The 24,370-nt window shown below is 36.8% G+C and overlaps 1 protein-coding gene across 2 annotated transcripts in view; it reads right to left on the reverse strand.

Annotated features, from left to right (window-relative positions):
• Window positions 1-24,370, reverse strand: part of ARID4A (AT-rich interaction domain 4A) — a 48,100-nt gene that overhangs the window by 613 nt on the left and 23,117 nt on the right. The window contains exons 11-23 of one of the 2 annotated variants that reach the window (XM_074908884.1): window positions 22,634-22,800; window positions 14,352-14,424; window positions 11,704-11,798; window positions 11,449-11,546; window positions 9,713-9,941; window positions 7,650-7,900; window positions 5,618-5,815; window positions 4,314-4,398; window positions 3,999-4,131; window positions 2,054-3,184; window positions 1,751-1,855; window positions 370-585; window positions 2-148 (exon numbers count right to left, since the gene is read on the reverse strand). In XM_074908884.1, coding sequence (XP_074764985.1) covers window positions 2-148; window positions 370-585; window positions 1,751-1,855; window positions 2,054-3,184; window positions 3,999-4,131; window positions 4,314-4,398; window positions 5,618-5,815; window positions 7,650-7,900; window positions 9,713-9,941; window positions 11,449-11,546; window positions 11,704-11,798; window positions 14,352-14,424; window positions 22,634-22,800 — 2,928 coding nt within the window. Of the gene's footprint in view, window position 1; window positions 149-369; window positions 586-1,750; window positions 1,856-2,053; window positions 3,185-3,929; window positions 4,132-4,313; window positions 4,399-5,617; window positions 5,816-7,649; window positions 7,901-9,712; window positions 9,942-11,448; window positions 11,547-11,703; window positions 11,799-14,351; window positions 14,425-22,633; window positions 22,801-24,370 lie in introns of both variants that reach the window. The other variant, XM_074908883.1, reaches the window with a different exon arrangement.

Genomic DNA, 24,370 nt, shown 5'->3' on the forward strand with positions numbered 1-24,370 from the left:
CCTTCTCTGTCTTTCTTTTTTAATCGTTTTCTTCTCCTGTCTATGGTTGCTACTTCGGACTTCAAGGACATGTAGTATTTTCGTATTTCCTGTAGTTTTTCTTGCAAGAAGGAGATCCTTTCAGTGCTGCTCATATTGTCTAGTTCATCTTAAAATAGGAAGAAAAAACAGCTTAATCAAGGTGATTTTAAACAAATTAATGTAATTCTTAAGGGTATACAAGATGCAGCACAAAATATCACATACTTTGATAACTACACCATAAAACGCCTATACCTAATTTAGAATCCCCAAATTTGCACGCTTTTCTTTCCGAACGAGTTTTCTCATAAATTCCCTCTAAATAAATCACTTAAAAAGAATTCTTACTGAGCTGAAAACTCCATTTGTAGACTCTAGGCGAAGCATTCTGGTGGTGGTGTTTCTCTCTGTGTTTATCCTTCTCCCCATCTTTGATGTGAGGTGAAATCACTCTTGCAGGTGATCGAGAAATCTTCTGTGGTTTGGATGCGTTTATGTGTTTTACAGGAGTACATTTACTGGAACTATCCAGGACAGGAAGGTCTTCACTGTCACTGCTTTGTCCTGCAGTAAGGGAAATGTATTTGGACTTCAAAAAAACCCAACCTTGACACTTTTAAAGTTGTAGGTACAGTCGGAATAAACGAGTACGAAAAAAACGGCTCCTCCTTGCTTAGAATATCCCAAAATGCACACAAGGAAAAACCTATCAGATTCAGTGTAACCTTATCAGGCACAGCATGCATCAAACCCTCCAGTGTACTGACTGTTAATGCTGAGGTCAAGGGCTGACTTGGCCTTTAGTTAAAAAGACATAGTCAATTTTTTTTTAAAGAAGCTTATTTTAATAAGAAAAGATAGCTTTTCAGTGCTCTAATAAAGTCACATGTTTTGGGGTTCTAATGTAAAGCTCACACTAGAATCCCTTTCTTAAAGGGATTAATATAGGTAGCACGTGATTGTGTGTATTCACCAAACTGCTTTACCACCTCTAAAGGAATAGTTCTGAAACATGACTAAAAGCATAAAAACTTTAGCATGTAACAGAAAATTTTAAGCTGATATATGCAAATATTTTAGATTCCCCCAAGAATTGCAAAGTTTTACACAGGCACGTTAAATATGTCTGAATATAGTATGTCAGATCACAAATTTTTAAGTTTGATATTTAAAAATTATAACAATGCTGCCACAGGGCCTAAATTTATTAATGCATTCAATACAATGATCACCAAAAATGAGCTATAGAAACACAAAAATCCAGATTTCTATAGGAACTTAAACACACACAAGATACCTTTGCTGAAATGTTATTCTTTAGCATCAAATATTTATTCTATACTTCATAAATGCACTTTTTTTCCATGAGAAAAACCTATCATAAGACTTTAAAGGAGACGTTTCTATTCACAAGACGTTCCTATGCACTCCCAGATTCATAACCAACCCAATATGTAAAAATTAATATAATGGTAATTATTTAGTAAGTGCTAATATATATAGTTGTTATAAGTTTTTCCTAACAAGTAATTAAAAACAGCCAAGGGATTTCCCAGTAAATGGTAAGTTCTCTCCAGTTAACAACCAATGATCATTATGAATAATAATGAAAAACCCTGACCAGGAAGTCCCATCTAACAGAAATAATGGGTAAAAGTGAGAGCAGCGGGCCCTTACACACTGTTACAGGACAGCATAACCTTCCCCCTCTGCCCCTCCAGGAACATACCTGTCCCATTCTTTTCATTTTTGGCTGCAGCACTTGTTCGCTTTGGAGTACGCTTTTGTTTTTTTGCCAGTGTTCCACTATTGCTATCACTGGGTCTTTTTTGACCTAAAGAAAGAAGCGGGAGAGGGGGAGGGAAAAAAAAAAAAAAAGACACCTCAAGTATTTTTGCTGCTAACAAGCTATTTTTCTAAGCGGTTTAAAAATCAGAAGACAAAAGAAACAAACCATTTTTAGCAAAGTAACACCAAACTTAAGCCGACGTCCAAAATAATGAGAGAATGACCTTTCACAGGAGATACTCACCTTTCTCTCCCACCTCTCTCTCTTGCACGGCTATACTACAATTGCTCGATGTAGTACTGGCTTCAAAGCCATTAGCAGACTCGCTTTCACAGAGACCCTCCTGCGACTCTTCAGCCACGCTGTCAACTTCAATGGTCATGTCGCTTTCACTCTTGACGCTGCGCGACTCGTCCTGGCTAAGAGCAAGAGGTGAGGCCACTGAAAAGCTTGACTGGACAGCGGGGGGTAAGGCAGATGGATTTGAAGTTGAAGCATTAGGGTCTGGCTTTTCTGATAGTGTATCTTCACTACTGCTCTTCTCCTTTTCATCCAAGTCATCCAAGTCTACTTCATGGCAAAGCAAAGTTTCAGGACCAATCTGAGGCATTGCATCATCCTCATCTTTTAGGGGAACGTTCTCATTTTCTTCAGATGGGTGTTCAAAGTTCTCATTCCTCAGCTCTTGCCCGTGCTGAACCGACTCTGCCACCAGGGATGGCATCTCCTCGTTTTCAGTTCTGAGAGCCTCTTCAGCGTTCAGCCCTCTACATTCCTCTGCTCCAGTACATTCATTGGTCCTCTCTTCAGATACAATATTTGGCACTTCCATCTCACTCTCTCGTCGATTTCTCTTCTCAGGCGATGCCTGTTCCAAAGTTTTCCTTTTCAAAAGCTTCTTATCTTTCGTAGAAGGTTCTGTTTCACTTTCAGTAGTGTTGGAAATTTCTTTACAGTCCAAGGAAGACATGTCTAATCTTTCAGGTTCTGCAAGTGATTCATTTGCCACCTCTTCTTGGCTTCCTGGTGAAATCTTTGCATTCTCTAAAGAAGGATCTTTTGTCTTGCTCCTTCTCCCTTTTCCTTTAGGTGATTTTTCAGCCTCCCTTTTGATTTCTTCTATTGGTTCTGTTTTATTTCCAAAAATCTGAACAATTTGTTCACCTTCTTCAACTTCCAGTTTCAGTGTTTCTAGTGGCTGTACTTGAGTCCTGTCATTTTCTTTCAACGCATGAGGAATCTTTGGGTTTTCTTCATCTAGCTTCTCATCGTGTAGTTTTTCACTTTTTTCCAGTTCTGAAGTTTCTGGAGAAAATTCTTCATTCAAATTCTTTTCAGATGACTCATCTGCTTCACTGTCAGATGAGCCAGAGTCTGCAAAAAATTTTAAAAAAGAAGAAAACAGCACACTAAATCATTAATTACAACACAATTTCTTTTTTTCAACCACACGGAAACAATTTTTTTAGTAATCTGCGATATTAACATCAGTTTACAAGACACAATTTCAAACTTAAAAAAATGCTGCATTATTCAACACACTTATTACAGTTCTCATTTTTACTCAAGATATCTATGAAACTACAATAGCAGTAGTACTATCAGAGTTCAAGAAGCATGTGGACAACGCTTTTAGTCATATGATTTTATGGAGCATTTATGTTTATGTAGTCCTCCCATAGCTCTTCTGTGAGCAAAGCAGTGACAGCTCAACTATTTCCTCAATAAAATTCACAGGGAGGAAAAGAAAATTTTTTCAAAAAAGGTAAAAAATAAAAAACAAACCTCTTTTCAAAAAGGTACCTGGAAAAAAACCTCAAAAGCACATACAGGACTGAGATCACTCACCATTTGATCCTCTATCAGAATCAAACATTCCTGAGCTACATCTCACCTGCCTGGGAAGTGTTGCTAAAACCAAAATCGAAAGTATTGGGTTTTGTAGAGTAAAATCTGCACCAAAAATTTGTTTTGTTATATTGCTTGTTCACTGACTGGTTAAGTAGGACTTTAAAGCTGCTGACAGCACTGTGTTCGCTGGAGTTGTCGTATTAACGCACCGCATTACATCACTGTGTACATGCACTTCCATGCCAGAACACGAGTGCACTGGATGTACCTTCTGTTCCATTTGGTAATGGTGAGGAATCTGACAAGTTGTTCCGTGCACTTCTGGCTCCTGATTTACCTTCGCTATTTGGTGTTTTGGATAAACTGCAAGATGTGTTTGATGGAAGAGTGGATTTCAGAGGGGGTCGCCCACGCTTGGATTTTTGTTTCTCCTCATCCTTCTTCTCATCCTTTTCACCGTCTTCTTTATTCTGAGGGTAAAACAATGAATTTTTATTAATATGTTTCACTGATGATCATCAAACCTGTTCTCTTTTGCTCTACACTTTTATTAAAAAAACAGACTGTGGACGGAATAATTTTTTTTTTAAATAAAGAACAGCGATAGTCATTAAATATTGTACTACAAGAAACTTATCGAAATAACCATTACTTTTGTTTTTTTCTTCTGTTTTCTCTTTGGTCCTCCTTTGTCCACAGGCCAGATAATCCGATCAGCTTTTACCCATTCATCATATCTGAAAGTGAATAATAACATACACTTATCACTACATATAAAAAAAATCATTTGCAATATGAGCATTAAAAGACTGAGTTACAAAAAATACTTATTAAAGAAGAGGTGGGAAAGCAGAACATTTATTTCCAAACACATGCAGTATCTGGCATTAGAAAGATGAATTACATATCTATCACATGAAAAAAATTTATAGGATGGGGGAATGGAGGTGCAAACTTCCCTGTCTCTGCCTAGCAAAGCACTGGAACTCAGGAGACTGGGCCAGCTATAAAGTCTGTCAATTATTTCACAACATATACAAAAGGCAGTTTTCATCACACCATGCCTCAACAGTAAAATATTTAAAAAAAAAAAAAAAAAAAAAAGGTAAAGATTTTGAATTCTAGCAACAAACTGGACGAGATTCTGAAAAGTGCAATTATACTACTAGTGCTCTTCAAAATCTCCTGAGCTATATAATAAAGGGACACATGTAAGTATTTAGGGGATTACCCCCTCCGCCCCCCCAACCTTTATGTTGCCACATAAAGAAATTTGCTTAGTACTTAGAAATGTGTGGATTTGGAACATCTGAAGTTATATACCAGAAGTGTTCTATTTTTAAAAATAATCAATTTTGTGCTATTTTTGTCTACATAATCACAATGCTCTTAACAACAACAAAAAAAGCCCCATTTCTACATCAGTATTGAATATAAAGCATGGCTGCCAAGAGAAACATTTGATGAATTTTTTCTGTAGTTCTTTGTTGCTTAGCCCTCTCCTACCCTCTCTACATGTAACAACCATTTGTTATAATCACAGTTAACATTCAATACAAGAATAAATTTTGTTGCCAAGATTTCAGTGCTTGATACACACTTCATGGTAGATCTCTTCATCATTACCAGTGACTCCCTTAAAAAAAAAAAAAGTGTGACAGTGCTCACACTAGCTGACACAATATATTACAGCAATGCTCCTGTGAGGAGCTTTAAGCCAGCTGGAAACTTGGAAACACACAAGTATATTCTGAGATTTCAATGCAGTAGTGCCATACCATGAATAAAATTACTAGCACCAAAAGGTGTAATAGAATCAGAACCTGTTATCATGCTGATAATTCTATTTGGAGCCAAGTCACTGATCAGATTTTTATTTTTTCTTAAAAACAAAAATTCTTTTGCAAATAATGCTTTTAACAAACAAAGAAGTGACAGGCAATTTGTTATCCTCACCTTACATTCCAACCATAGTAATGCACTAAATATAAAACTTCTCCATCATCAATTTCTGTGCTTTTAATACTGGCTTCATAAATTTTTTGAGTCTTTCCACGTCCATATTTTACTTTCACTTTGGTTCCAGTCAGGCAGGGTTCTGCATCCTCCTCATCCTCTTCACCTTCTGATTCTCCTTTGTTCTCAATTTCCTCCCTACAGTAAAGTGTATTTAAGAAGTCCACTAATTAGTGACAATCAGTGTTTTAACATTTAACTATCATAGCCAAGCTACTACAAAAGAAAAAGGCTGCAAGAATAATTTTTTTCATTTTCTGCATCCTGCGCTACCTCTGAAACTAGCCTGGACACTGCTTTTTAAATCAAGAAAAGAATTGGAGAGAATAGGGGTAAGTGCCAAAACTATCCAGAAAAATTACATCATAATTTAAACAAAATTTAGTGGGTGTACAACTACTTCAAAATTAAAGATTTTTTTTTAATTAGTATTTTGACAATACAAAAAGAGGAGGAAGTTATCTCAGTGTTTGGCTCCTAAATAAGACAGAAAGAACTAACTTCAGTTTATAAAGTAACTTGATTTTGACACACTGTTTAAAAAAAAAATAATTTTACAGTTTGCTTAATAGGCTACAATTCATTACAGTGCACAGAAGTTTGAATCGCCTCTCATGGGTACAAACACCATTCCATTGAAAAAAAAAAAAAAAGTTGATTGCAACAGCGTTTAACCAAGATTAGAAGTGGCTACACACCTCTTATTAGCTGTATCCACCTCCTATTATAGCTATGTCTGATATTTAAACATTCTGCTTAAACATATTTTCAAGAATTACAATCTTACCTATTTTTACTTATACTTCTCTCCATATTTTAGGGTGAATTTAGCATAATGCAAAAGTTAAACTACAAAAGAGCTACCAAGAAAGAAAATACTAAAAAAGACTATGGGTTTTGCTTTTAGGGAAATATATTTGCTCGCCTTAAGTGGAAGAGAAACTACCTTGCTGTGGCAAAAAACTAAAACAAAGAGGACAAGCACTATCTGCACCACTTAAGAAAACTCTATGATGCCTTGGTCATCTGACATACCTCTGTGACCTGCTGCACACCCACGCTGTGCCTTCATTTGAGGCATTTCTGCATGCTATGGTGCACTGCAAGATTATTTTCTTCTGGACTGCAGTGACACCTTCTTTAAAACTGTGTGGTTTTTCTACTCCTCAAAGCTTTTTGGAAGAAAATAATACAATACCCCTATCAGGCTCTATTCAGTAGCAACTCATGTCTGTATTACTCAGCCACATGGACAAGAATGCCCTTGACCACCAGCCAAAAGTTAGCCAAGAAGAGGTCAATTCAGGTAATAAATTAGTCATCTGGTCACAACTTGTGACGGGACTATAAATCAATTCAACTTGTCAAGCTCAGTCTTTGGATGCTATTTTCCCTTTGCCTTTCCTTGTCTCTCCATCCCCTCCTCTGGTTGAAACCTCCAGGTTTCATTCAAACTCCCTCTTCTCCTTCGCTTTATTAGCTGATCCTCTTCCTGCCTGCCTACAACACAACGAGACAAGCAAGCTCTAAGTTCACCAGCCATCACTAAACGCTTCACAAAAACACAGGAGAAGAGGGGCTCTTTTTTCCATTTATATTTCAACTGCCCAGAACAGTCTGCCCAAACAGCTGCTCACCATTTATACAGCACTTGGCATACTTACAGCCTGGTCTACTTGGTGTCTGTACGTACCAATGTGATAAAACACCAACACAAACTTGGCAAGACCTTCAAGAAAATGGAAGTGAAAAATGCTGTCTGGCATCTACCAGGAAAAGATGATTCCATAAAGTACAACAGACTCTACAAGCCTGAAATAAAATTTTCCCTTTACTGTCTGGCTGAGTGAATTAGGTCCCAGATTTCCACATTTTAGCTGGTAAGATCTCTGCTGTGTATACTCCTGCTTGGATTATGGCTCAATCATGGCACAGACACACTCATCAGAAGGTGATACAAGTTAATCTTTACCTCTCCCTCTGCCTCTCTTCCTCTTCGTCTGACTCTTTATCAGAATCCTCCTGTTTTTTAATTTTTTTCTCTTTTTGCTTTGGTGTACTTTTTTTCCCTAGTGGAGTTTCATTTTCTTTCTTTTCTGCATGCTCAGGTGTTTCCTCTATATCTTTGTTTTCTTTGTTACTGTCTTTTAATTTTTCTTGTGTTTTATCCTCTTCGCTATCTTTTTTAGCAGGGGTTGCATCACGGGCAAGTCTTCTTCGTCCCTACAACAGAAATAAGATCAGTTTAACAACTCCTTTCTCTGTATAACCTCTCCAAATCTCAGCTGAAAGTGAAACATACTATCCCTGGACAGAAGAAAGGCTGGAAGTAACATCAAAAAGCAACCTATTCGAAAATCTTAAGATAATAGCTTAAAGTCTTGTTATTGAGGAAAAAAGCAAAATAAAGCCATTCTGCTTGGTTTGGAGTAAAGAGGATGAGCTTCTGATTAACTCCTGGAGGATTTCAGGACAGCCATTTAGACCTGTAAGGTCTGTTGCTGTGCTAGAAAGGGCCAAAATTCCTTGGTCAGCTACAGCAATAGCATTAATTAATGTGCTCATATAGGACTACTGAGGGAAGGCATGCTCCTGTCAGCATCTTAATCCTGATAGCCACCTGTTGATTTCACAGCACAGAAATTTGTCAGCTTTAGAAAATCTGTAAGTATCACATTTTTAGAAGACAGAGTAGCCAGACAACTGCTGTCTGGCACTATCTGCGACTGGTAACTTGAGGATCTAGTAGTAGTTAATAATTTTGCTACTATAAGTCTCTTGTACAGGGCCACTGCTTTGTAATCAGAACATTTAAAATACATTATGAATGCAAAATTAATTATTTGGAGGCCATCCAAAGATGACAGTAATAAAGGCACTGTAATTAAAATTCACAGTAGTATAATGGTAAACACTTTGGAAAAATAATCATTCATAAATAGATAGCTGGTGACTGGATTAATAAAGTAATAAAATACATCATCAAATAATTACTAACAAATTAACATAGACGATGATAAAAAAAAAAGACAAAAAATTCTTCCATTCCTTTATCCTCTCACCAGTTTTCTCCAAAAACAAAAAAAGTGAAGGAACTAACAACAAAGCTAGTGTCATACAAGGAAGTTCATTAAGGGTGATACAGCTTGGAAAAAACACTTGCAGTTAGATTACTTGCTTGAAAAGCTGGTTTGCAAGAAGTAAAAAGAACTACATTTTAGTTGAACAGAATCCTTACAACTTGAAAAATTAAAAAAGTAGCAATTCCTTGTCCTTCACTAACCATGCTCTATTAAGGAACACAAAATGCCCTTTTGACAGAATTAACAGGAGTGCTACAGAGCACTAAGCCAGTCATATTCAAATACCTTAACAGTATTCTTGTATTCTCCATCAGGTTCAGTATCCACTAGCTTGATGGGTCACTGCTCTTATCTGTGTAACTACTAATACAACCCTCACCTCTACAGCACTCAAAGTAACACAAAAAACTTAAGCATTCCTCCTTCTACTTTTGCCTATGTACTGTAAAACTGCAGCGTTTCTTTTATTAAAAGAAGAGATATTGTGATAAAAAACAGCTCAGACAAACGGGTCTTCCTTTGATTGTTAAAGCTGGAGCAGTCCCCTTGATATTCCTGCTTCTCGCTGGAAAGCTCCGGATTCCTGTGGAAGTCTGTGGAAGTTCTCTCACCCCCAACCAAGACTGTCCTGGGGAGTTTCACTGATGATACACAGCTCTCATTAGCTCTCAAGCCATCCCTGAGTCAAAATGTCTGACATCAGATACAGCCTGAGCAAATCCCATGGATGGTTTAGAATATGAAGAAATAATCAAAACTGATTCTATTCACAGGTAGAATATAATTAACAGTTAACATCAACTCTGAGCTCACAGAACCCTGTCCTACGCTTGTACAAGTACACCAATTCAAACGTACAATCACTCCACAAGGGAAACCTCATTATGTGAACTGTTCACTATACAAAGGGGTTTTGTTAAGTACTACACAGAAATCAGTTCAAACCACTTACCCTTGGGGATCTTAGTTCTATTTCTTCTTTTTCACTTTCACTGCTGGAATAGTTTTCTTCTGCTTCTTTTTTAACTTCTGTCGGGGGCATTTTTTGTTCCTCTTTTACACTTTCCTCCATTGGTTCCACGTGTTTCTGTATGTCTTCTACCACTTTTGGTTCATTGTGATGGATGGTCCTAAACTGAATGTTTGCAGAACGGCAGTACTCTTCAAAACCATAAAGATACCTATAGATACAAATGAAGTTTCATTAATTTTTCATGTTTTATTTACTAGTTATTGAAGTGCATAAAACCTATTTTCCTGCTCACAGAAAAGCAAGAGCAGCAGTAACTTCAGCAAAAAAAACCCCAAAACAAACCCAAATAAACAAAAAATAAAAAGCCAGAGAAGTTTTTGAAATTAAACAGTTATGCACACAAGCCAAACACTGAGAAATACACACGGGTACTTCCCACAAATTTAACTTCATCCCCACCCAATTAAGAATTCATGACAGTAAAGTCTAAGAACATGTACACGGTTTTCCAAATGCACGACAACAGCTAAAATCAGCCTAGTAACAGAATACGGGCATACAACAAGTTACCACATGGTAACAAATTGCCATGCATCAGCTTGTTCTCTGATAACTGCCTGTGTGCACACTCTAATCCAGTTATAGGTGAGAGAAATATAAACTAGCTTATTCATCAAAGAATAAATATGCAAGTTACAACATACTATCATATGTCCATACAACATAATCATTTCCACTGTAACAGCAACCTAGTACATATTTACCAATTACTCTTTTTATGATACTCTTCTCTGTAAAATACAGACCTTAAATACGTGCCCAGTTCAAATCCCACTGAAGATAGTCTGAATATTTTCATCTTCATCAACATTAACATGAGTTGAGTCATTAGTCATCCCTATTCAACCAGCCAAATTTCCTTAGGTTCGAGTCAAGAGAACCTCATTCTTTCCTTTTACTCAAAAAGCCCAATTGTTTCTTGTCAAACTTCCAGGAGAATAAATAATAAAAATAATCTTTATTTAGAAAATGAGCTTGAAAAAATGTCATTCCTAAAAGGCTTCCATTTCAAAAGTTAATACACAACTGAAACCCAGCATCAGAATAAAAAGATTTAAGCATTTTTTTGTTGCAGCAGTGATTTTACTACTCAATATTGTCACATCCACCATAGCAATGTACATAGTTATGCCCTAAAGCCATTATTCTATTGATTCCACAAAGATGATATTTAAATACACAATCTGAAACATGTCTGTCTATATTAATGTTTTTCAGGAAGTTAAAAAAACAGGTATAAAATTCTCCTCACTGCATGCAGCATCTACAGACTTCAATCAGCATGCAACTGTAGACAGAATCTGTTCCTCTTAATCACCAGAAATTGCAAAGCAGAATTTGCCAAAGCTTTTTTTATAAATTTCATTGTTGTACTCCGAAATGGCATCATCACATGCTGAAAATGAATGCTTCTTGATAAGAAAATGAGTGGAATTCTAATGTATTAGAGCGACAGGAACTTATGTAGCCCTGAGCATTCCCTCCTTTCCTCCACTGTTTCAATCCTTGGCACTGGAAAACGCTCGGAACTGCTCATTAACTGAAGAATGTCAACTACTGTTTCACGAAACCATCAAAAATTGCTTGAATACTGTACATGCTACTAAAAAAAAAAAGGAAAAATATTTTCACCATTATACAATATAAGAACTTACTTTCTATAAGCAGTTTTTACATTGTAGGAAGCAGCAGAGTTCAAAATAGGAATGCCAAGGTCCATATAAATTTGCTTCCATACAGCACCACTCTCAATCTTTAGGGAAAAAAAAAAAAAAAAAAAAAAGAAAAAAAAGGAAGTTTTCAGGTTTTATTAACCAAGAACATTAAAAAATGATATCTAAACACAACCACAAGACACAGCCTTTAAGACTGAACAGACATATTTAGTTCAGGAAACATCCAACACTTACATTGTCACACCCACCCTGCTGATATACCAGTCTAAAAAGTTTGAAGAGATTAAGGTCCTTGTAGCCCAGAACAGGTGGTTTGTTGATAGGAGTACCTAAATAAAACAAAACCAGAAATAAGAAGCTATCACAAAGAACAGCAAACTGTTTCTTCCATTCCTTTAGCACACACCTGATTACTAATATCCTTCTGCATTTTAAAATCTGTATTTAGTAGTTCAAAGATATGTCACAAGGCAGTAGTTTCCAACCACCAATTAAGGCTTCACCCTCTTTTGAATGCATCACTTATTTCTGGGTGGTTTATTAGCATACTGGCACCAGCTGCTTGATAACTCTGATTTCCCGACCTCCTTTTCAGATTTGTGCAATAACCCTCATCCAATTGGCTGCATCCCCCTGTTCCTCTCTTGAGTGGAGAGGGGGGGCACAGCCAAGAATTGCAGTGAGCTCTACAGAACACCTGATGGATGGTGGAATAGAGCAATGTGAAAAGAGATTATCTCAAAACTCTGTGGTCTGAAAGAAATGGGGTAGCACAGAAATGTTGGATTAGAAAAATATACACATGCAAATTGTCAGAATGTGAAGAAGCACAAAGCCCTACCAAGACATGAAGATTTGGGACAGCTCTGGGAAAAAGAAAGAACTCAAATCGGATGAGTGGCAATGACATAAAAAACTAATTAATTGCAAAGGGGAAACCAAAAGTGACTTGGGGCAAGTGGCTGTGTACATAGACAGTATTCCTCCCAGCAAGGAAGAATATCAAACTTCTTCCCTGCTGCTTCTCATCTTCCTTTATCTTCATGCAATTATATTTGGTATCATTAAAATAATTTTATAGGACTTCAGGAATAGTGTCGTGATTACATGAATCAAAACATTCATACTGAGAGAACAGAATGTAGAACAAATCCGGTGGGAATAGAAATTTTGCTATAAGGACAGAGAAAAAAAAAAAAGGTAGACAGGCAGGGGAAAGATGTGGTCCTGAAAAAGTCCTGTACATTACTCAATTGACATATTATCTTAAAGAATATTTTCTGGACTGAGTCTTCAAATTCAGTGCACAAATGCTTTCTTCTTTTGCCTCTTCAAGCTCCTGACATGATCCCTACTTGGTTTGTAGTCTAAGACTGCTTAAGGAAGGGAGTGAGGAAGGAGGAAAACAGAAAAGGGGGAGCAATCAGGCTACTAGACAAGAAAAAAAAATTGTGGATTAGTCCAGCAGCATGGTTTTTTATTTTCCTCCCCCAACATAGCCTCTTATTCCCCCAAGGCAGGTTATTCTCCAGAAACACTGGTTACACACAGGAGGCCTCAAAATTGTATTGGATGAACTCCAGTACATTTTGCTGTAATATACACAATCAATTTCTAAACCTGTGATAAGCACTGGCAATATTGAACAGACTTGGAACTATTCTTTTACAATTCTGTGGTCTAGAACACACCTCGTTAAAAGGGATGCAGAGCCTTTTAACTTCATTTCCCACCCCCAGTTTTAAAACCTAAGAAGAAAAGAAAGGAGGAAATATTCGGACACTGCATGCACTTTACATTTTACTCTTAGCTCTAATTATTTCAAATTTAAGTACATCGATATCTGCTGTACTGTATGCTGCTATGGAAATGTCATTCAGGTAACTTTTGTCAAGAAAGAAAAAAAAAAGTAAAAAAACAGTAGTTGCACGTGTAATCTACCTCCACCGAAGTTATTGTAGGATTACTGCAGTATTTGAACTGAAATAGCAAGTTCATGACTAAAATGAATAAATATATATATACTAAAAGACAAAACTTTTTCCAGGCTTAAATATACCTAGGGAAGAAAAAAAAAAAAAAAGGGGGGGGGGGAGGAGGGGGGCATGTGTGCAGCCAAGGAACAGAAAAATCTTCCATTTAAATATCAGTTTCATCACAACTGCAAATGTGAATGGCTTATGCAACAACCGTTCCCCCAAGTCAGCAGGTATATCCTGCTCTCTATATCATAGCACGTGTACTTCCAATATACATCTTATGTCAGGACTTTAACTATTCCAATTTATTACAGGCTCACCTAATTCTGTAAAGACAGACATTTAAAATATGCTATTTTCTTGTTCTAGCTACAGCACAAAGTAGAATCCTTTAAGTTGTCTCTTCAGGTGAGTATCACTGCTACATCTGCGCATGATTAAGACAGTTCTGCAAGGAGATTTGAAGATGGCACATCTCCCATTCTCTGCTGGTAGGATTTCACCATCCATGAATAGCCTCCTCAGGTTCCAGCCTGAGATTAACAGCAGCAGAGCTCCCAGCCACGGCTGTCACAACAAGAAATCAACCAAGAGCTTATTTAACAGGGATTGTTAACATAAAAAAGGGTTTGTGAAAGCAGAATAAAAACAAAACACCTCAGGGAGGATTTGAGTTTCCTTTGTGTGCTGTGCTTCAAAGTACTGGAAGCAGACATACCACATGTGAAAATGGGTAAAAGTGGTTTTTCCTTGCACCAGACTAGCTGTTATTTTTTTTTCACTGACATGAGAATATGGTCATAATAACATCCACTACATTTAAAATCAACTTTAAAAAGCCATTTAAGAAGTGGAGACTTAAAAAAAAATAAAAAAAAAAAATAAATAAATTATCAGTGTTACCTCTGTCTTCCATAAACTTGTAAAGCTGTTGGAGGAAGTTGTCCCTCTCTTCAGGATCAAGCTCTTCCTCAGGCTGCGAAAACAAATGCAGTCATAATGAAAACAGAAAATATGCAAAGTAACCATTTATTTGTACGAAAGCCTAACAGCAAGAATTAAACCCAAACCACTTCCCATTTGGCCCTGTACCCATATAATGGTGAAATATGCAGAAAACAAAATTATTCAAGGAGACTGAAGTGATTAGCACAGGAGGAGGAAAAAAAAATGCAGGTCAGGGAAAGCCACAATCTATGACAGAAGTGAGACTCGCAAAATGAAAACACTAATATACTTAACATAATGTTCTAATACAGAGAAGGTCTGCTATTTACAAGACTGAAGCAGTTCACAGGAATTCTAGGTTTGCTGGTTTGGGTTTTTTGTTTGTTTGGAGTTTTCACCTTCCTTACCCAAACTATAGCTAAGGTTGCAGAACAATTCTTCCTCTAACCCTTTCTGTTTTGTGATTAAGCTCCAACCACATTTGTTTTGTGATTAAGCTCCAATGCTTGAGTTCTGCTCATGTTTGGAAACACTTTTAGAGTCACTTCTATAATTTATTACTGTAATTCCTTAGTTTTATCTTTACAACCTAAAGCCTCGAAGAGATAAACACTTATGAACTTTATTGTAAACAGTCCACAGCATGAAATAAAGATTTTCTTTTATTCATGCGGAGACCATGAAAACGAAGTAAATTTACTGGGAGGTGGGCAGAGGATATAATGTCTATATCTACATATACTTCACGGAAATCTGAGATTCTACGAGAGACCAAAAAAAAAAAAAAAAAAAAAAAAAAAATCTTTTCCCTGCAAGACTTTACGCATGCCACTTTCTTCCTGCCAGCCTGGCAATCATAGGGATTGCTGGTAAGGCAGTTTGCACAAGGAAGACCGCAGCTGTCTTGAAGGAAAGACGTACAGTACGTGTCAAAAAATCCTATCATTACATTATTAAAAATAACAGGAAAGTCACAAGCAGTTCCTGAAGGAAAGCAGAACAGCATTTTCAATTTCAGTCATCTCTGCATTCTGTAAACTTTAAGCTTCAAGGCAGGAAGAGAGGCAGTGAAATGTAAATGTATATGCTACTGCCTTGTTAACCAGAAAGCAGTCTGCCCAGCATCAGAATCAATTTCAGCCCTGCCTGCTTCACTGAATTCTGAGCTTCAAAGCCCAACAGGGATCACCTACAATCAGGCAGAGACAATATCTGCTTCTTATTTTCCTACTTTTTCTTGGGAAATAGTTGGAGGAAATTAAATGAATAATCACAACACTGTACAGCATCAGTTACCATTTGCTCATACTGCATATTGTAGGGATTATATAAAGAGAAACAGTTATCTATAGAATTAGTATGCTCTTCCAGGTTAACAAATGAAATATTGCTATAGAAACCACAGCTTTTTTCTCTCCATCTAGATTGCAAACCAACTTCAAGATCGAGAAATTTCTACCATCTAGTGTAATGTTTACTGATTAAAGGCAATACGACTCAAACTGTTTAAACTAAATATAGCTAAATAACAGTAAACATTCAGAAATACTTCTGAATAGTTGAATTCAAACCATTTCTTTTGTGTGGGCATAATGCCAAACCAGAACTGTAGGTCAGAGCAGCAGAAACATAGGTTAGAAACGGCACTCTTGCAGACAGAATGTTAACTGTTTCACTGATACCAAGTATTTTCAGCTGAAGAAAACTAAAATGGAAAGATGAAAAGCTTTTCTATGTTCAGGGCATAAAACCTGACTGCAATATTGATCCACCTAAGAGAGACATCCCGGATCCTGTACCTGCTTCTCTGTTGATCAGCACCTCTTCACAGAGAGAGTCTGAACCAAGTAGACACCAAATCCTTCTGAAAGGTGATTTGAGTAAGACCTGAATAACTGCCACCAAGGAATAATTCACGTCAGCTATTTCAGTCTTTTTTTGCTACTGGCCAAAATGAGAAAGACCAACCTTTCAGGGATATACTTACTGCAACAGTAAGATACATGGATTTTCATCAAGGTTATCTATTCCCACGAGTGTCTACTGTTCTGAGTTAAGAGTTTTATTTTAAATACATCAACCATCATCAAGCCGCTGCATCAGCAACCTTAAATCTGCACCCAAAGTCAAGAAAACACCCAAAACCCATTGATGCCACAACTTGTGATCACCATCAGTGAGCAACTGGAGAGCTAAAATTCCCAACAGGCACTCGGACACGACTACCCTCCAAAATTCACTACTTCTACCTAGACGCTTATGCCCATCCTAAACGGGGCATAAGTAAAGTTCACAGTGACAACTGTTCAAAATTAGTTTTCTTAAGAGACTCTTGTCTTTCCATTTCATATTTTTCCTATACAGATGTTGAAAAAAAGGGAGACTGTAGCCAAAGATAAGTCCAAGTAAGAAGCAAAACAGTATGAAATTTTTAAATGGCAGGAATTAAAAATTAAGACCTTTCTGCTGTTCATCCAATACCCGTAACTAAATGCAACATGGGAAAGTATTTTTTATCTCAGGGTGAGAGGCTGAATTTCATTTAAAAAAACCCTCCAAGATGCCCTTTTTTGCTTTATAATTAAAGCTTAAATTTTACAGGTCTCAGTTTTTTTTCTCCTTTCTCATTAGCAGGTCACATCAGTCAGAGAATATTGTAAACAGTAAAACAATGAAATCAGCAATGAACACAGAGTCTCTGTATAAGGGACATATTCCTTTCCCAGCTCCCTTTCTTGTTGCCTTCCAAATAATACTAACAGTGTTCGTATTCTGTAAAATTATTTTGAGGATAACAAGCAGCAAATAGGCACAACATGAAACACAGAGAAACTTGCAGAAAACTTGCAAGTGGCTTTGCTTCACTTGGTTTTAAGCCATTTTATTCCTCACCATGAGTTTTGCCTCTGTCTTTGGTGTGATTTTAAACAAGAATATAGCTCTGTTATCCCGACTCATCGTTAACAGGAAAATGTTAAAGCTTTTGTGGATGCTAACCTGTAGAGCTGAGTGGGAGCACAAAGGATGAAATAGTTTCACAAAACAAAGAACAAATCTCTACTTACAAGCACGTACATCATATAGTCAATCAATATGGGGCTAAAGTACCAGGGACAGATCTTCCTTTTATGTTATTAATAGGCTGACAGTCCCATAAACTCTTCTGGAAATAAATGCAAGCTAAGAGGAAGAACAATATGTACAGGATTGGGAGTTTGGAAGAGTATCTGACCAAGATAGGCTGCCAGAGTTAATGTAATTTTGTTGCTTGAGTACTTAAATGTGTTTTCATCACTTGCACGTTTGCTTTCTGATGCCAAGTTTGAACACTAATTGAGGAAATGAAAGGAATTAAACCAATGGCAAACCCTACACCATGTGGAGATGCAAGGAGTCTTAAAATGTTAATTTCTACCAACTAGAACCATCCTCAAAAATGACTCACTCTAGAGCTGCACGTCAGCAGTTTGCAACTTCTTCACTCCTCTTTGAGGAATATTCTGAGAATGCCTGTTAGCATAAAATTGTGAGCAAGAAATTATAAAGAACGTTTGTGCATGGTATCATGCAGGTCATGCTTCACTGTAGCCAAAACTCCTACAAACGCATGCATGCAGGAGAAGGATGATTAGCTAATCAATGGTTAGCTAGTTTTTTAAAGGCTATTCTGCATATTACACATCACAGCTGCTTAGGTTTTTTTATATATGTAAATAAACCACTTGTTTCTGGATATATGCTTCATTAACTTTGAAATTATCGTAGGGCTGTATTTAACTTTAAGTCAGCTTTTTCAATGTTATCTTAAAATACACGTAGGCTGCAACAGAAATGGATGATTCAGGTATTTTATATGGTCTCCCACAGTCACTTAGAGAAAAGACTACATAGGAAACGAGAACTACTTTGAAACAAAATGTAAATATTTTAATAGATGACTACTCATCATTTGTAGGAATCTCACATCATGGATTTCATATACTTATTTTTCCTGTATGAAATTAGTGCTAATAGAATATATGGTAATGACATATGAGAATTGAAATCCTTGCTTATTGCAGAATAGGTACATTGGAAAATGCCAGAAGCATTTTCCCTGCTCAACAATGTAAAGCAACTGTGACCACTGTTTCTTGATGCTGTTGTGATGCAAGAACCCTAAAAACTTGGAATGAATGCACACTATTAAAGATACTACAGATACATCCTCCAGGTGACTGTCAAAATGAAGACTTAAGAAAAAATTCCTCTAAGCATACACCTGGAGGTGCTACAACTCTCTTCAATGAGAGGCATGGAGACCAGCTAGTTAGAATTTTTTTTTTGCAAACATCTTTGCATGTTTGATTAGGGAGGAAAAAGTGAAAGAACAAGGAACTGCTATTAAAAGTGACACAGGTAAGTTGGAAGAGTCTTTCAAAGATGGTGTTATAACCAATTCTACAGGTAAGATAGAAATCCCTTTTTCCAGCTCTTGACATCATAAAAAGGTACAATTTTGAAACATGTGAATGTATCTATTAAGAACACACACTGAAAATAACATTTCATGAAACTGCATGTTAAAATCTTGATTTTTTTTTTTGAATCAGAATGGCCTGCAGGGAGACTGAGAGGAAAAACCGAATGTTGCCTTTGTGTTCCCTTGTAAAACAGGGAGTATTTGACTATTTAATCCTGAGAAACAAATGGGTATGATTTCTTCCCCAACAGAACAACTTAAATACAAGCAAATACAGTAGTATATATAATTTGTTTTTTAATAAAAATCAGGTTATGTTCCAAAAAGCTTCCATTTTTATGTGGAGATACTGGAGTTTAGATTTTCTTTCCTTTTAGTCACAGTGCATTCTTTGACTGCCAAATGTACCCTCAAAAGACAATTAATTCTCTCATTCTGACATGTTGAAAACTGGGTAAGAACCAAAAGCAATACCCAGATTTTTATCTGGATTCAAACCAATTGAGTGATTCTTTACATTTTCATTTGATAAAGATTTTTTTTCTATAGTACCTTTGGATTTTTTTCATGTTTTATGACACAAGCAGTATCTATTATGTTAAACCTCACCTTGTGAAAAGTAATCCTGAGTTGCACCATATATTGCAATTACTGCCAAAAATCCAACAGTTTGAACACGCTGAGCAACTCAGTGTAACACAACCCCTGTTAAAGTCAATGACAAGCAATTTCCACGTTGTCCTCCTTCGTAGCCAACTTTGGACCACACAAGTCAGTTACCACTGATGAGGATTAGCATCTTATAACCACCATATTGGCTCCCACTCCTCAGCTTACAAAAGCCATCAAAGAACAACCACATAAAGCCTGGAAACCTTGTTGTACCAATACTACCACACTCTTTAAGATGTCATGAAAAGCAGCACAATTAGAAAGACAGTCTTTGTCAAAACAAAGTTACTGATTTTAACCCAGCTACTGGTAAAATGGTAGGATCTGTTATCATTAACTACAGTAGATCTCTGCTCCATTACCATTATAAAAAAAAAATCCTACTTCAGAAAAAGAGGATCCTTTCCACTCCCAGAATTAGACTCTTCTGACTGACTTTACCCTCTCATTATGTATTAAGTAGGTCTGTGTCCATTTGATTGATTTAATGAAGGCCTATCATGGCTGGGCAGCAGCTGGCCAGGCCTTGACAGCAAAGCAGCTGTGCATTTCAGAAGATGGGGGGGAACATAATTTTTACAATCTCCCCCCCATCTCTAGTAAATAACAATTTGCAGTTCTAAAACAAAAAGTCCTCTAAGAAAATTCTGGGAGAGGATGGACAGAAGCTATTTTTGACCTTGATTAATAAAGGAGAAACTTCACAAAATGTAAATGCAAAACATAATTCAACATCTGTAGTCAAATAAAGGAAAAAAAAAATAAAAAATTCATTCACTTGTCGATTCTCTCTCCAACCGGTATCACTGCCTTTCTAAGGGAAAAGAAAAAAGAAATTATGATAAATTCCCTAAATGCATTTTAATTGCAATACCTAGCATGGCCCACAATTAAAATAAGAATATGTATTGTAACAGTTGAATCAGAAATTTGATTTAATGAGCCAGATTGACAGTTCTGCTCTGACACAATCTAAAAAGATTACTATCTAACCTCTGTTACATAGCTTCAGCATGAAGATGCTCACCTTATTTTTATATGCCTACTTGTCACCTGAAAATAATGGATTCTACAGCTTCTCCCACCAGCACATCTACCTGTCTGGAATCCTTTCCTTCACTGCTCTACATTTAGATTGTTCTTTAAAAATAACCTCTATTTCTTTTAAAGGAATGCGATTTTAAAAAAAAAAAAACAAAACAAAACACACAAACCACCAAGCTCCCCCCTCTCCCTTCTTTGTTTGAAACACACAGCACTTTTAATAAAACAGCCATGAAAAATGATATTAAAAATGGATACTAGAAAACTAGTATAGCAATCCTTGATTTTTAGTGACTGATACTCTGCAATTTTAACCAACGTTAATACAAACAGACCAATACAGACTGCAACAGTTCACACCCTGCAAAATGTGGCCTATTCAGTCCTTTTCACTGCAAACAGAGGAAAAAACCCAAAGGATTTTATATTCTGCACACATTTATCCTTATATTTATCTAATCATAGCATTATTCTCATACAGACATCTACTCCATTTTCCTGAGCACTGTTATCAAGGCATAAAATTAACACCTAAAAATAGATTCTTATTGTCTTTTTTTTACCTGGAAAGATCTACCCTGGCTGCATGCTCCACCAGACAGTTCCCAGACCAGAAATCTAACTCAAATCCGCATTCTTAACAACCATGTTAACGTTACAGATTAAAACACAGAATCCTTACCTAGGAGCTGCATTCTTTCAAATGTAAAATGGTTTTACTTCCTTTCTATCTAATCTGCCCACTGCCTGGACATATTTCAGCCTGACTTCCAAATATTTGCTCGCTTTCTCTCTCCCTGCACGGCATCCGCAGTTATACGGCATTACTTACATTCTCTTCCATATATATATATTTAAAAAAAAAAAATTAAAAAAATAATAATAATAATAAAAAATATCAGACATTACATGAAAGGCAAAGAAAAGAGACAGCCCATTTCAAAGCATCTGGCAAGCCTCCCCCTGGCCGGCGGCCAAGCCTCGGCTCCAGCGCCCGCTCCCCCCGCGCATGCGCGCTGCGCGCCAACAGCCCGTTGCCGTGGCAACGCTGTAGGCCGCCTCCAAGGATGAACGGCCATTCCGCGTCGGGGCTGACAAACCGCACGCTGCAGGGGAAGCAAAAGGGAAACGGTGGCTGACCTCCCTCAGAAGGCAAACTTCACTGTTTGCTTTTTTTTTTTTTTTTCTTTTATTTTAAATATATAAAAAGGAACGTTTCCGAGCGTATTGCCAGAGTCGCGGGACGAGGAAACAAACGAACCAACCCCACAACCGAACACCCCCTCCCCTTGCTCCTAAATGTAACAAAGTTAAAAACAGGGAGCAGAAATAAAAGGAAATACTGTGAACACGAGTTTGGTGACATGAAGAAACTGGCGAACTTTGTGGAAAAGGAGACAAAGTATTCCAAAGCAGAAAAACATCCTACTGTAAACATTACAAAGTCCACCCACGTTGTAGAGTACGATTCTGTTTCCCAACCTGTAATACTGGTGTGTAGAAAAAACCCTAACACTTATAAAAGTCAGTCCTGTACTGTTCTTAAATAGTGTCTTAGGCAAACAGCTTTAACAGGCATTGTGCATTAGCTCACACTTTCAGCCCACTGCTTTTGCTTTAACATTTTGTCTTTTTTTTTTTTTTTTTTAATCAAACTACTGTTCTCAGAAAACAAGGTACTTTTTACATAACCTACACGTAAAGCACAAAAGAAAAATACAAAGTTAGTTTTATTTAAGGCTGGATTATTACTATTAGGCTCAGTATCCATTTCTTGCTTATGTCTCTCCTTTTGACTCAGATCCTTTCCATCACTCTTCTCCGCCTTGAATTCTTAATTTCTGAGATTTGTCTCCAGTTTCTGCACTGGATAATAGGAGGCAACCTGCCACTGCTCATAAATCCCAGTAAAGACAAGCGTACAAAGGGAAGATGAACAGGTCTGAAAAGACATCAGAAGCAAGTAAACTACGTCTGAGAGTAAAATGTTGGAAAGTGCAGGATCTTCAGGCATGCATTCAATTATCTTTGAAGAATGACTGAAATTGCCCAGACTTACCGCTACTTCTTCCGTTTTCTCCTCTCTCTTTTCTTCCTCTTCATCAGTTTCTGCAGCAGCTCCATCTTCCTCATCGCTGCTAGAGGATTCCAGAATTTCACTTATGTCCATTTTCCAGTTCCGAGGAACGACCTTTGTGCTGAGAAACGTGCTTGCCTCCTGTAGCCCTACAGAAGAAAGGGCCCTGGTTTTACCTCACCTGCAGTATTCACAGTCACAAAGTATTTTTAATTTCCTTTTCACATTCCTGTAAATCACAAGGCCAACTTAAACCAAAAATAGAATTAATAAAACAGATACTTCAGCTTTAAACACTCTGTTTACACACTTTACATCTTGAGACTGCCAAATTTTAAAAAGCAGCTCAAGGAGTTTGGAGTTGAGAACATCCTTCCCGCACAGAGCATCCAGTTGCTCTCTAGGCACAGGTCCCCAGGAACACTACTAACATTTACATCTACATATGTTAACAGTACCAAAGATAAGCACCTATACTTATATATATATATATATATATATATACATACACACACTGTGCAACTGTGAACTGTTCTGTTTCTGTAAAAAATAGACAAATGCTGTAATAAAGCTAATTTGAAAAGTAACCCCATCACAGTTCCATCACTTTATTATTTTCAAAATATAGTCACACCTTAAAGTTGAGATTAAAAAAAAAAAAAAAGCAAACATTTTGTTGAAGAGCACTGTCTAAAGAGATGCTGTATTACTGTTTGGAACAGAGGAAAAGTACACCGGTGAATAAGGGAGTGATGAGACAGGGAGAAGTCACACTTACAATGGGAACACTTCAAATTCTCTCCCTTGAAGAGGTGCTCCAAGGGGAAAAACAACAAAGCAAAACAAACCCACATAACCCCGAAATATGCCTCCCAGTCACAATAAAAGTCTTTAACAAAGATCAATCAGAAGAGAGACATACTGTAATGAACCATTCAGTGTTGCTGGAGAAGAAAAGGCACCAGTTTTTAAAAGCTGCCTATAGAGTAACCTCCAGAAATTTGTCTAAACTCTTTTTCTGAAATGATTAGTACCTTTGGTTCCACATTATTCCCTCACGGCAACGAATGTCAGAACCCAATGACATTCTGCATGATAAAAAAAATAAATCCCTTTCTTCAATTAATCTCAAACCTGGCACGTGATAATTTTTTTTTGGATGTTCTAAAGTTCTTGTACTGTGAAACAGTTATTAAGAAGAATAAGTATAAGAGAAATCATTAAGAATTACATGAACCAAGCAAAACTACCTCAAGCTCTCATTTGTGAATATCACGTTAGATCTTTACTTATTAAGGAGCTGTTTCTTCATTTATTAAGGAACTGTTTGAGTTCCTTTACTCAAACCAGAGGAACTACTGCTGCTGCTGACTGGGCTCTTGGTCATTGGGTTTGGGGTTTTTTAAATGATTTTTAATAAATATATTTCAATACATTTTAGGTATTTCTTAAAAAATTTTGTGGTTTGAGGTCTGATTGAGAGAAACAACACTAAAAAAATTAAGTATTAATTACAATAAAGTGAGAATCTGGCCTTTTACAAGCTTACTAAAAACACAGATTATTGTAGTCACATCATCCATCCATCCATTCAGAAAACAAGTTCTGTAATTATACTTTTAAATCAAACATTAACCACAGTCAGGCTGTTCTAATAACATTTATACCTTGTTGTCTGGGTATTTTTAATGTAAAGACAAAGTGTTTTGAGCAGTAGCA

The sequence above is a fragment of the Athene noctua genome, chromosome 6, assembly GCF_965140245.1.
Source record: "Athene noctua chromosome 6, bAthNoc1.hap1.1, whole genome shotgun sequence".
Classification (NCBI taxonomy): domain Eukaryota; kingdom Metazoa; phylum Chordata; class Aves; order Strigiformes; family Strigidae; genus Athene; species Athene noctua.